Source organism: Opisthocomus hoazin, chromosome Z (assembly GCF_030867145.1).
Source record: "Opisthocomus hoazin isolate bOpiHoa1 chromosome Z, bOpiHoa1.hap1, whole genome shotgun sequence".
Lineage (NCBI taxonomy): Eukaryota > Metazoa > Chordata > Aves > Opisthocomiformes > Opisthocomidae > Opisthocomus > Opisthocomus hoazin.
The window spans coordinates 24,227,003-24,241,850 of record NC_134454.1 but is presented as its reverse complement, the minus strand read 5'-3'; the positions used below and the strand labels follow the sequence as shown (position 1 = coordinate 24,241,850).

Sequence of the window (14,848 nt, the reverse complement as noted above, 5' to 3'; positions counted from 1 at the left end):
CACTTTTTGTCTTCAGTGGGAACATTCAGGCACAGCCAGAACAGTACACCTTAAATCCTGTTCTCATGTGTTTCAGGTGTTTGAAAATAATACTGTATTTTCCACTTTCAAATTTAACTAAGGAACAAACAGTACAACCTTGTGACATAACATCCTTCACAGCAATTAAATACCAGGTGAGAGTGTTTCAAAGCTATAGCAATCGTAACATTTTACTCTTTGAGATACTACACTTCTTTCATTACTTATCCATCTCAAGTGACATTTTCAAACTATTACAGTAATTCTTGTTACAGTTTCCAAGAATTTAACAAATACCTACAAATTAAGACATACTTTCACTGCTTGGATGGGGCTTTAGAAGACACTCAATGCAAGGACATTCTTGTTGAATAACTTACATTTCAATCTATTATGTAATTTTGCAACTCAAGAGGCATTACAGTGCAGGCTTTGGAGAAGAAGCACAGAACTTTGTGCTCCACATATTTCATTTCATTAGCTCAAGGTCTATCACTAGTGTGTACAACACATTCTCTAAAAGATGCACACCACTTCCTATACAGCTTAAAAACTTTTGGTTGTGAATAACAGGGGGTTTATTTGTCTGTTTGATAAGCCCTGTACGCATTCATGGTATTTGGAATGTTGTATCCATTTGCTAGAAAAAAATCAATAGTCTGGTTTCACAAGATAATTAATTAATTATGCAACAAAAAAAAATCTCTGATGCTTAGTTCACAGTCAAGCAACTCCAGTTCATTATGCCAATCTTCTTTGCACTTGTCTCCTACAAAGTAAGCATATTTTTCCCAAGAAACATTCATAAAGATGTAACAGCAATTTAAAAATTCTGAGACTTCCTGTATTCCCAGTGACAAGGGATACAGATCACTAATGCTGCTGAGCCCATACGGTAAATTAAGGACAGCAGATTTCATTCAAAACGCCTTTAAGACCCAATTGCTCTCCAAAAAAATTAGAAGACAACCTATGCAGATGTGTATGCACATACAAATATACTAGCTTTTTTTCCTCCTCTCATACAGTGAGAAAGTGATACACACTGAACCAATGGATATAAAATTATTAATTACTGATTCCAGCCACCTACTATGAAATGGATGCATAATAAAAACAATGCAATCTTCTGTGAATACTCAATAGTTCTGACAGCCAGTGCTTCATCCCTACCATACTGTCTAATTTAGGATCTAAATTTTAATGCAGTTTTTTAAAGAAAGCACCAAATACCTATAAATACAGACTTGGAAAAAAACTCCTTATGTCTAATACTTGCACATAGTAAGGCCTTTAACTGAAAAGCACTTGTTACAGACTAACTATAAAATACATGTAGTAGTAGAGGTTATAGAGACCATGCATGCAAACAATTCCATCAGTTTTAATACTAAGTGTCCATAAAGTGATCACTAACTGCTTACCTCATTCAAGATTGGAGGACTGCTCTTAATATAGTTTTGCATACAGTGAATATCAATTAGCTGACTCCCAGCTCTAAAAGCAAGATGTCATAATAAAATCTCTATAATATACTTAGTTACCAAACAGGCACCATGTGACTAGAGACGAGGAAAGAGAAAAGGGAAAAGGAAGGGTGGAAGGGGAAAGGGAAAGGGAAAGGGAAGGGAAAAAAGAACTGCACAGTGAGACAGATCGTGAACCACTGATGCTGTCTGTGTCCATACAGAGAAACTGCGTGTAATGGGAGCTGCTGGGTGAACAAAGAGTATGCTTACAATACTGCACCACCAGTAAACTACCCAGCGCATACATTGCTATATGTTAGTTACACCACAAGCACTCTGTACAAACATGAAATGCAACTTTCTATACTTCTGTTTCTCTTCATCTTCTTGAGAGAAAGAAAGAATAGGCTGTCTTGCAAATGCTTATACAATCACTCTGAGGACAAAAAAGAATGGGGAAAAAAAAAAGGCAGCTATCACTCAGTAGGCCACCGAATTAGAAGAGCAGTATTTAAAAGCTAGCCATTTCCATGACAGCTTCTTTGAAAAGATATCACCTGTGGAACCTTTTGCACAGCCTTAAAGGGGATCATGACTGTACTGGGGAAACCTTTGCAATTCCACCCTCTGCTAGAGACATACAGCTGTGTTAACTAAAGTTCATGGGAATCTCAGGTGTTATGTATTGCTACTTTATTACGGAAACACAGTAATACACACCTAATTTAAATCTTTATCATACTGAAACGCATGCGTGCAAGTAAGTTGTGGATTCTCCTTCTCTGGAGATATTCAAGACCCGCCTGGACAAGGTCCTGTGCAGCCTGCTGTAGGTGACCCTGCTTCGGCAGGGGGGTTGGACTAGACGACCCACAGAGGTCCCTTCCAGCCCCGAACATTCTGTGATTCTGTAATAGTGACAAATGTCCAGCTTGTAATCTACCTTTCTTGAATATTTGATTTCGTGACCCTGTTCCTGCAATTATACGCTGCATCTAGAACAGAAAATCTACAATAAATTAAAAAAGGTTACTAGGAAAACTTACACACACTATGCAATACTTGCATTGTCTGACTTCCATACACTTTACATGACTAGCTTTCCTCTGTCTGATTCACACAGAAAAGCACAATGAAAGAAGTAGGCACTCAACTCTGCCTTTCTTTCTCTCACCGAGAAAACAAAGTGTTCTGCCTTTAGCAATAATATAGCACAAGAATGAAGTCACTCTCCAGCTGTAAAGACTAAGGAATAGCTTGTGTATAAGAAGATATAACAAAAACAATAAGGAGGCATTGCACAGAATCCATTTTCAGAGCTGAAAATAAGCACATTTTCATCTCATTTCTCTTTTTTCCCCCATTGTTTCCTCCTAATGAAATTAGTATTTTGAAACATACAAGTCTTTAAACCTACATGAACAAAACAGCTTCTATATTTAAGTATTCCAAAAAGCAGTTTCTTATAAATTAGGAATGCTCAAAACCCACCATTGCTTCTAAAAAGGTAATATGGAAAAATCTGATACTGACCAAGAAGCAGCACAAAATTCCTCTTTGTTTTTCCTGTTTTATTTACCTTGCTTAAATTAAGGGGGCAGGGGAAGAAAGGGAGGGGGGCACAGAGTGATATTAATTTTCCAATATAACATTTCCATTTTTTCCACGGTCAGATTCTCATCAGTTATTCAACATTGTAACCGCAAAAATCAGAAGTTCACATCATCTCTGAAACACTCTGTTCAAGAGAATACGTGGAAATGATTTATCTTTCAACTGTTGATTGCAATAGTTTCAAAGCTTTTTGTTCTCCACGCACTCAGAGCAGTCCAGCTCCTCGTTCCACCACAGATGCAAAAAAGGAAAAAAAAAAGAATTTCAGACTCTAACCTGAAACGCTACAACCTCTGGCCTGCCCTTCAGCCCTTCCACTGCAAAGGTCTCTAGGTGCAGTTTGGGTAGCTGCAGGGTGAAGTCATTCCTGGTTGCCGCAGTCCATGACAGCAAGGTCTGATCTCTGACCTAAAGGGAAAAAAACAGCATCAATGGTAATTCCCCTTCAGACACATTAACTGGGATGAACTGGGTCCCCCTGAGCCCGCTGAGTGGACTCGCATTGATCGCTGGACCTGAAATCCATGAATAAATTTAGGACTAATTGATTTTTCGTTGCAAATAAATCTCTAATTCAGAGCGCCGGGAGAGAATGTTAAGAAGAAAAAGCATCTTCCCCCGGCCTGAAACGAGACAGGAGGAAGGGACGCTGCGGGCTCACGAGCCCGCCCGGCACACGCGTTTCACGGACCCGTCCCCCGCAAAAACCTCGCAAGGAAGGAAACAGCAATTTCACTTCTGACTCAAACAAACATCAGCTCCAGAGCCGGAAAGCACACGGGACGGCGCGGAGCAGCAGCGGGCGTGCGAGCGCTGCCTCCCGCGGGGTGGTCCCTTCAGCCCCCCCAACAACGCCGGTCTCTCAGCGGCGGCTCGGCCAGACCCCGGGTGAGAACGAGTAACCTCGAACCAAGCACAACCAGCCCCGCTCCCCGGGGTCTCACCGCGACGGCCAGCCCCGCTCCCCGGGGTCTCACCGCGACGGCCGGCCCCGCTCCCCGGGGGTCTCACGGCGCCGGCCAGCCCCGCTCCCCGGGGTCTCACCGCGACGGCCGGCCCTCCCCGAGCCCCTCTCGGGCACCGCCAGTCCCGCGGGCACCTCGTGCCCGCCGCCGGCCGTTGGTGTCGCAGCGCCACCTGCCGACGCGCCCGCCACGCTGCCGGCTCGGCCTGGCCTTTCCCGCCCGTCGCAAGGCGTCGCCGGCCCGCCGGCGCGGGTCTCACACCGCGCGCGTGCGTGTAACGCGCGGCTGAGGGGCACGGCCCCCTCCGGGAGCCCGCAGCAGGCAGACCCTGACCGGGGGAGGGAGGAAGGGCCTTGGCGTGGCACAGACGGCGCCCGTCCAGTCGCGGTAGCGAGTGCTGCGGGAGTGATCTGCCGCCGCGAGCAGCAACGGACATACACGGGGTACACCAATTAAGAAAAGCTATTTTAAACAAATTTCCGTTCTCCTCCCTTGCCCAGAAGAACTCACCGAACGCAAATTAAAACGTCTGTTCATTTTAAACCCCAGATTACTTTTTTGCCACCGCTGACAAAATCAGACCTTTGTAAAACGCTGATTATGAGTGACCGCACTTCAAACAACAGCAGAGCCTTTGAAACCTGCGCCGGTGGAAAGCCAGCATGTGTAAATCCACCGACACAGAGAAGAAAAGATTTTACTTTATTTGTTGCTCTGTGCGGTGGGAATAGGGAGCCCAACATCTCCCAAGTTGACCTGAAGAAGTCCTGTCAATACCTGTGGCTGCCAAACATATGCACTATGATGCAATTTTTATAACGGGAAAGGTCCGCTACGCATTTTTTGCACACACGGTGCACGAGGTTCAGGAGATGCAGTTCTGTGGAACAAACACGCTCTCCAGAGTGTTCTGCCAGCATGTGTAATTCCGGTCAGACGTTAACCTTGCTGAATATAACAAAATGCATTACTTTAAACACACACACACATATGTACACACGCAGCCACACATACACACACTCGATTTACACTTTTATAGCTCGCACATCCCGACTTTTCAGTGTCTTTGCTGCCAGTATGCGCACAGATAAAAGAAAACATTAATGTGGATTAAGGTACTAAGAATTTATCAACATCAAACCACCAGTGTTTTGCCTTCTACCCTTCTGAACCGTAGTCAATAGATCTAAATATTTTACTGCACCCTGGCCAATTCATTGTTTGATGTTTAAAAACTCACCCAGAATCAAAGAAAATTTATTAAATTTCAGCCCCCAAATGAGATACTATTAGCTTTGAAAGTCAAGTTTAACTGCGATATTGATGATTCTCTTTTTTCTGTGACAAAATTCACGAGGGAAATCCCTATGTCAAAGTACAAAAGCAGATTGCTAATACTAGCGGGAAAAAAAACAATGTATAAGCAATGTAGGTATAACACACACACAACACTGACAGTGGAAGTCCTTTTAACCCTATTAGTTTCAAACTCTCCATTTCAGTACTGGGGCCTGATACTCGCCGAACAATAAAATACAAAAGCCATTTTTTACAGTGGCTGAATTGTGGTAAACATACACCATTAATATCACCACAGCAGAAAAGTATGTATCAGCTTGATGCAAAGATTTACAACTAAAAAAACAACCCCAGAACTTTTCGTGTTTGCAAATAGTTGGATTGTGAAGAGTGAATCTCATTACCAACATGCATACTTAGAAACAGAAAATGAAGCTAGCCTTTTCCTTTGAAAAATACTCACAAGGGTTCAGAAAAAATTCTAAGAACAAAAGACTGGGCATATACTGTACAAATATCATTACACTGCTTCACTCCAGGTGAAAACGGTCTTCAAGATGGCTACCTATTGAAGGCATGGAAAGCTACAACGGCCATGCCTGCATGGAATCATGCTGGATGGGATGTACCTATATGAAATCTTCAGAACTAATTTCATCACTTCCTGACTATTTGCTTTTTGAGATCCAGAAAGATACTGACAGGAGCTGGGAGACTCTGATTATTTCCTCATTCTCTAAGGAAGTAAGCATACTACTTGCACATACACTTACATTACAGAACTATTACGCAAAGGTAAAACTGCTGATTTTATTTTCAAAATGTTTTCGGGTTTTTTTTTATAGCTTGACAGGGAAGAAAACGATCTTATGTAGTTAAGCTTTACAACACAAGTTTCAGAGCTTTTTTTGTATTTAATGACACTTCTTTTTTTTCCTCCACATGAAGTCTAAAGCAAGACTATTTTATCTGAGACGTCTCCTTAGGCTAAAGAACTAATGCTATAATCTAAAAATCCCGATCAGCTAATCAGGCTTACTGCAATGATTAGAAATGTCTAAAACCAGTTCCACCTCTTTACGGTAAAAATTTAATAGAGATAAAAAATATATATACATTTATCTACAGCCAATGCTAGTGAAGATTTTGGCTATTTCTGATTTTGGTAAATGTAATTTTTTGGTAAACGTAAAAAGCTGCAAGAGCGATTTCACATGGAGCATAGTAAGTACTGTGACAGTGGGCTGCTAAGTATAATCGTTAGATTTTTTCATTTTAGCCTTATATAAATACTGTATGAAAACAGGCAAAATCACAAACAGACCCCCACAACTCTACTACAATACTCAAAACACTTTAGAACAAAGGAGCACAGTGACTTATGACAGTGTTTAACTTTTTAATTAATTAAGAGACCAATACAGAAGACAACACTATAGCCACTCAATTTAAAATCAATAAAATACTGATGAATTCAGATCAAAGATGAAACTGAATAATAAACTGAAGTCACACGATTGACTGAACCAACGTGTAGAATTTGATGGTCTAATTCTACACGTCCAAAAATGATATTAAAAATTCTCTGCTGATCAGAGATAATAATTTTGTCTACAGTCCACTTCTGTGCTCACTTCTTTGTTTTCCCTCTGCATAGTCTGAGCTGGTATGTCCAGATATGCCAACAGAGATAGTGTACTAAGTGCCAGCAAGTAGTAAATGGTATTAAGATGTGCTTACCCCCCGCCCCCAATGTCTTTGCCCAGTTATTGTGGGACTGGTAAAACGAAACTGAGATTTTAGTTCCTTATTTTTGACCTAATTCAATGCTTTCTTATGCTGAAAAGAAAATAAGATTATTTATGGATATAAACTTCACTATGTAAGCTATATAGGAGAACCTTCTATAAGTTCAGAGTTCACCAATTCTACATAAAAAAATAGTACCTAGAAAGTAAAATACTTTGGGCTTATTTTCCTTTCACTTCCTACTACTATTTTTAATAGTATATCATCTGCAGTTTAAACAGTGGAACAAAAACTGCAACAATGCAGTGATTCAGTGATAAGTGAATGGTAAACAATGATTTAGTCTGCTTGACTTTGAGGTGACCATGTTGCTGAGGTAACAGAAGCTACAAGTATGTCATGAAAATCATTCTAAAAGAGTGCAAGCAAAATGGTTTCTATCACCCCATTACGTGTTATGCATGTGACAGAATTAACAAAAATGGTTTTAGAACTTTTTAAAGCAGAAGTAGGCAGTTTGAATGCAAACCACATCTCAGTCTTAACCACAGTCTTGTAAATATGTGGCCGATTTAGCTGCACAATATCCACACCTCCAGCAGCCTCCAGGGAGGCTATACTGCAGAAATCCAGGACACACACACTTGCTGAACACAGTCCTTTGACTTCTTTGATGGGTAGTACTTTAAGAGAAGTAAGTTATATAGTAACTCATTTGAATTGGAAAATCTTTGTTAAAGTGGCACAAATGACCACGGAACTAAGGAGAAAAATAAAGAAGTATATACATTGGTGGACAGAATTAAAACCTTCATGAACACTCCCTAATTTTTTAATGTTTAGTTATGAATTGTTGATACTCTCTTACTCTATAAGAAAAAATACAAGGGAATATACACGAAGGAAGTTGCACCAACAATAGTACTGAACGCTGTTGGTAACAGTAGTTCTTCAAGTAAGTTGCCAATACAGATGATCTTTCTAAGGATATACCCATACACTGTCATTCCAGAGTACGGGCTCTCTAGAAAACAGTGATCACATGTGAATGGTTAGCCCTTTAAGGGAACACAGACCCCAAAAGATTTGCTGAAGTATTTGGCACGTGACATCCAAAGAAGTATATACCACAGCACCCTGTCAGATGCAAGAAACAACGTGTTAGTATCACCTGCTCATAAACACCAGAGCCTGAGTCTGCCCTGAAAAGGGCCTGTATAATCACGGACACAATAGTTGCCATCAGGATGTTTCAGGAATCAAGGATCGCTGAAGAAGTAGAAAGACTGCCTGTGACAAGACTGTGTTGCTTAAACTGAAGGCACTTTAAATCAAGCATCTGAAAACTGTAGCCACAATTACACAGTGGAACAGGTGAGGAATGAAGTTGGGAACCAAACCAGTCAATTGGATTGCAAAAAAAAAAAAACCCAACCCTCAGATTCTTTTTTCTCTTCCCTGCCCCCCCCCCCCCCTTCCCCAAAGGCTAAACCAAACTACACCAAACACAGCGTATCTTGCTTAGACAAAATAGTGCTGCGTAAGAGGGAAAGGGAAAAAGAGCTACACGGTACAGTTGAACGGATGCTTGTTATATGGCCACCACAGTTAGGTTTGAGTACTCATTAAAGGCTGGCAGATCGCTGCAAACTCTTTCATCAAAAGAGGGAATACATCCTCAAACGAAAGGGTTTGGCTTCGATAGTGGTTTTAAATAGCATTGTCACATACCCTGCTGTAGGTATGAATATAATTAGGTATACCAAATATTTCACTTCATTGAAAATCTACTAAAAACTTCTGTATTAGCATACAGATTTAGTGACTATCCTTTCTGATTACTGCCATGCAAATCTGTATGTATTTAATTACAATACAAGTAATTTCATAGGTGATTTTTAAAAGAACATTAATTACTGCATAACAGCGTTTGTATGAGGAGACATGTATCTCATAAAACCGATGTTTTGGGTATGCTTAGCTTTTCTTTTTTTCTATTTTTTTTCCTTTTTTTTTTTTTTTAAGGCTAGTCAAGATTCTGGAAATTAATTTTCAGAGTACAATACCATTCCAGGCTTACCTATAAGTTTAATTCAAGCTTTCTCTTATTACTACACACACACTGCATGCTCTGTTGAATAAGATGTTAATTTGATCCAGAGTTGTTTTTTGCAAACATTGACCACTGCACCTAAGCTTCACTGTAGTTCCGGATGTGCACTATAATACATCCCCTATGAATGCATTTCAGTGACCTTGGGCTGAAAATGAACCTACGTCTGGAGAAAATAACAGTTAATGTATTCAGTAATTCCACAATTCTCCAAACAAGGATTTTTCCTTACTAAAGGCAAACTACTCAAAAGTATTCAGCCATTTAAAAAAAAAAAAAAAGAAACAACACACCAAAAGACACAGAAGACAAACACACCCTGAAAATAGTTATTTACATATGTCCAAACTGAAAAGAGCTAAGCACAGGGATATGACATTTGGCAATGTCTTATCTTTAGTTTGTCAAGGTTTTTAAATCCCTCTTGAGCTGGAGTACCATTTTTAGCTTGGCTAGGTCAGAATGACACTGAACAGTATGAGTGATGACACACTAGACAGCTATATGGACAGAGTTGTCATCAGCAAGCCAGCTGTGCTAACACCTGTATGTCCTGCACAACTGATCCTTAGGAACAAGGATCAAGAAAGTCAGATTACTAGGGGGGGGAAACAAAAGTCATTCATGAAACATTGAAATGAAGAGGTGCTAATACTAGACGGAGGAGGAGAAAAAGTAACCTGTTTACTGGATTTTTTTATTATCACAGAGAAATAATAGCTTGTTTTCTACTATAAACTTCTTACAGCAGTATATTAAAAATTTTAATATTCTAATTGGGTTTTCTTTGTGATTTTATTCAATGTACACATACCCACTGCTTCAAAAGGCTTATGATAGTACTGGTTTAGAACCACCGAGGTCCACAGCGATAAACAAACCCTGAGCACACACACACACACGTACACAAGCAGGCTTCCCTCACTTCACGTGTCTGAACACACAGAAGAACCAGCTCTGGGAGTGATGTTAGACTAGGGAAAAATTTGCAAGTTGGGATCTCTAAAACAAGAGCTTTTAAATCATTATGGACATAACTAAATAATATGATAGACTACAGATCCCAGTTAACTCAAAGAAATGTGTCTGATCAGTACACTTCAAAGTATCAGGTCACATCTGTTAAAGTCTAATTGTGGCACCTAACTTAAGCCTCATAACTGTTCTGTTTTTTCAAGGCCTGATCAATTTGTGGTCTTCTTGCTGAAACTAACAATTAATGACACACTGAGCATTTTTACTGATGTAGTCACTTGTATATGGACTTAAACCTATTGTAGATTAATTTCTTACACGCCATAAAACAAGCATCGTAAGTAAATGCATTTTATTGCTATGGACCACATCAGAAATAGCAATCTAATGCTACAACATTACTAATCCTCAAGTCTTCAACAGTCTCACTCCATCTCCAACTGTCTCTTTGTCTGGTATTAAAAACATCATTAAATTGGATAAAGAAAGATAATTTTGTCTTTGTATTTTATAAGTATATAACGGGATGGATCATACAGTGTTTAGATTTTTTCCAGCTGATTGAAATGTGGGGCCCAAATTCCATGCATAGTCAGTTTAGGGACATTTTGGAGAAGACAACAGGGGTGGAAGGTGAGCAGCAGTGAGGCAATGAAACACGGTGGTGTAAGGATTTCAAGGCATGACTGCTGACAGGTCTGTGTGGAAGCCGTCCTGTCAGCTGACGTATGAACCTTCCAGTCAGCAGAACTTAAGTGCATTACAGCAGTGGACAAAGAATAATTTTTCTGACCAAGTGCCAAAAGGAAAGGAGTAGACCAGAAAGATGCTTTGATCCCTGAACTGTCCCAAAATGTCAGAATGAGTGGGCTGCTAATCAATATTGGGAAAAAAAAGACTTTCTGAGGGAGGTTTTCTTGTGTTTTTTACGGACTCATAATCACAGCTCATCAGCTTCACAAGGTAGTGGGTAACAGTCTAAACATGTGATGACGTGGTATTTTATTAACCTGTTAAAATGGCCAGATCACACTGCACCAGGTGTAGGTGCCCAGGCGCTGGTAGCAGTGGGGTGACAGGGGTGGAGAGACCTACCTCTGTGAGGTGGCCCCATGCCACACAGTCCACTCCAGCCAGCTCCAGCAGACCCACCACAGAGCACGGCTGAGCCCCTCAGTCAAGCTAGTGGCCCCACTGTGAAAACGTATTTAAGAAACAAGAAAAACCACCACACTGTCAAGAGGAGGGAAGAAAGAGAGTGAGAAACCAAACACCAAAGTCAGAGAAGAAGCGGGACACGGCTGGGGGGAAATGCTTGAGCACTGGGTCAGGTATTTCCCTGCAGCCCACGGAGATGACCACGCTAGAGTACATGTCCACACTGTAGCCCGTGAAGGACACTACACCGGAGCAGGTGGATAGTTCCTGAAAGAACTGAAGACCATGCAGAGCCGACACTGGAGCAGGTATTCTTGAAGGACCAGAGCCCATGTGGAGAGCCCACCATGGAGCAAAGCAACAGTGTGAGGAGGACTGACAGTAATCCCCCCTGCGCGTCAGGGCACAGGCAGAAGAGTCCAAATCTATTTTAATAAAAAAATTAATTTTACCCAAGTCAACTCTGTTTTACCTGCGACAGTAACTAGTATGCCATCTCCCCATCCATATTTCAGCGCACAAGCTTTCTCATCCTATTTTGTCCTCCTGTCTTGTTGACGGGGAGTGAGTGAGTGGCTGGGTTGGCATGTGGCTGCTGGCCAAGGCTAACCCACCACAAGCACTCAGACTGAGAAGGAATACAAAGGGGAGGCTGAAGATTTTAGCAGAGACAGCATACAATTATTTCGCCCATTGATGCGATTACTGTAACTAATAAGTCATTAACTACACATGTTAAAGAATCTAGTTGTGTAAAATGAACAGATTTAATGTCTCTTACTCTGTTTATGCCAACATGATATTAAGAAGTACAGAAGAAATTAATAAGGAAATACAGTTTATCAACAAGTATAACAAGGGCATGTTTATAAGAAAAAACTTCTCAACGTATTTTTAGAAGGAAAGCGTTTCAAGAAATCATTTATTTTTCATACATAAAAAAAGACTGCAGATGGGGTTTAAAATACAACATTTACTTAAATGCCTCTTTTCTTGATGAGAAGATTTTAAAGAAAACGCTTTATGTTTGAACTTCAAGCAGATGAAATTTCTTCTAAGAACTCTTCTAGCAAAAATTAATTCATTTGTGTTACCATTTTGCATCTTACATTGGGTGCTTTTTTTTTTTTAAATGAACTAGTCAAGTCATGAACACAAGTTCTCTAAGACAACATTCAAACCTGTTCTACTTTGCCAAGTTTTTCAGTTTAAGGCTATCTAATAGATTCTAGGGAAGAAAAAAAAAATACTGCATCTGTTTAGCTATTACCTTTTGTTCATCTTTAACACAATGAGAATAAAACTGAACAAAAACAAAATCTTCTTGAGGTCCTTTTGTTTGCCCTTGATGGTGGTGTTTTTTTTAAATTTGGCAAAACATTCACTTTGTACTTTGATATTTGTATTCAATATTTAGATGGCACAAAACCAAGAAAGATTTCTTATTTTAATGGTATCAGGAACTCTTGTGCAAAAATCCAGCTCCAGGAGTCAGATGAAGATAGCTAACATGACAAGACTCAGGGTAAGAGAAACAATAACCTTCTAAGGAATACCTTGCAGGTTATGAAGGATATGGAATGAGCTGCTAAAAATATTTTCTCTCTTAGCATAGCACACGCTCAAGTTTTTCAACATTTACGCTTCATAAATATTCATGATGATTTAAAAAGGTGGCTCTGAAATGGTCTTAAAAGAATCACTCTGGGCACAAACATGCCCAAGCACTCGCTGATAAAGCCAAATGTACGATACTAGATTCTCCATCCAGTCACAGGGGGGACAGCAAATGTTGTAAATGATCCCTTGTCTAGAGCTGTATTAGAAGCATGCACAGAGACTGTCTCTCTCAGCTCTGCTAGTTCTTGCTTTGTTTGCTGAACATTACACCCAAATACAGCCAAAGGCAGATGACCTACATAGCTGCATTCTGGAATTCTTGTAGTGGTAGAGCACAGAAAAAAATGAGGTCGCTTTAATGGATATCAGTGTATACTGTCTTATCCTGAGTCTAACTAAGACTGCTAAGCATGTCTGTAAAATCCCACTGAGCTCCAGGCAAAAATTTAGCATTATGCATTGATAACACAGATCCTGCAAGTGATGCGGTGGAATTCTGTGGGTATTTGCTCATGAATACATCAACGTAGAAATATCACAATGTTCAGTTTCCAAGTCCTGTAAATGTATCTGCAGCTAACAGTAATACTTGTTCAACTCCAGATGATTCTAAACTTTATCCATTTTATTTTGATTCTTTTTTTGAAAACAAAAGCAGAATTTCTATGAGGCAGACAGACAGACTTGTGGTTCCTTTACCAGTATTTCATCTACTTCATCACGTTCCGATTTTTCACTGTGTGAGAAAACATTTAAGAACAGTGTAAACTTCATAGTTTACACATCAGCCATGTTCATTAATGTTAGATAATTAGCTACTATTATGATGTGCGGTTTACATTACAGATATTTCCCAAAGAAAGATCAATAACTTCCCTTTGTTCTTCTAGGATAAAGGATATGTCAAATTATGAATGATTTACAATCAATTCTTTTTAGCTCCTGCTGAAAGGAGCACCCTGACATTTCTAATTCTTATTTTTTCCTCATTCTTTGGACTGACAAACCAGAAAGAATAAACTACTCTGCTACTCAATAATAAGCTATTTGGGCCTAACAACTATGCATGTTGAGAACTAAGAAGCAGATGTAACTAAAATTCTCAAAGAAAGATGGCAGTTTCTTGATCAATTCACTGTATCAGGAAAATCAGTACTAAGCATGTGACTTTCCCTATTCCCCAGACACTTCAGTCCTTGTGCATATACATCACTGCTTTCTAAATCAAAATGTAGACTTGCAATCCAGAACAATAAATTTTCAAGGCCAAGGACATGTTACTGTACAAACTAGCACTTTCTGCATTACATAGATTTCGCAAGCTTAGAAGAAGCCAGTATGAGGAAGATGGGGACACAAAGGAAAACACCATCACCTATCAGAACATTTTGCTGCAGATAAAACACACAGTTTAGGTACTGTCACTTTTTGTGAAGGTTAAAGGAAAGAGAAATTTGAAAAAGGTATCTGAAAATTAAATTAACAGCAGTTTTGGTGGGCACAGAAACTAAAATAAGGAATAGATTCCCACGTTGCTGGAAATTCAAGATGTGATAAGGGAAATGAACACTCCAAGGTAATAAAAATACTTCTTTTGCTCTGTGTTGCTCTGGACTAAAATCAGTCATAAACCAATCAGCAACTAAAGCCACACTTAGAAACAGCCCTTTCTTCCAAATAATTAAAATATACAGCTTTGTTGGACATTCAAATAATACTACACCAGGGCAAAATAGTACAAGTCAGAGAGACAACTTAAGATTATTCCTCAATTTAAAAAAGTTTTAAAAAAAAAAATCAAAGTTTTTGATTACAGGTTAATACTTACTGTCTTTTCCTTATTTTATTTATTATGTATCAAAGAT

At 39.7% G+C, this 14,848-nt stretch overlaps 1 protein-coding gene across 13 annotated transcripts in view; it reads right to left on the bottom strand.

Moving 5' to 3' along the window:
- Window positions 1-14,848, bottom strand: part of CCDC171 (coiled-coil domain containing 171) — a 152,784-nt gene that overhangs the window by 41,344 nt on the left and 96,592 nt on the right. For 12 of the 13 annotated variants that reach the window (XM_075410936.1, XM_075410935.1, XM_075410934.1 and 9 more), the window contains one exon: window positions 3,381-3,512. In XM_075410936.1, the coding sequence (XP_075267051.1) occupies window positions 3,381-3,512 (132 nt within the window). Of the gene's footprint in view, window positions 1-3,380; window positions 3,513-12,226; window positions 13,720-14,848 lie in introns of those variants that run through there. The other variant, XM_075410940.1, reaches the window with a different exon arrangement.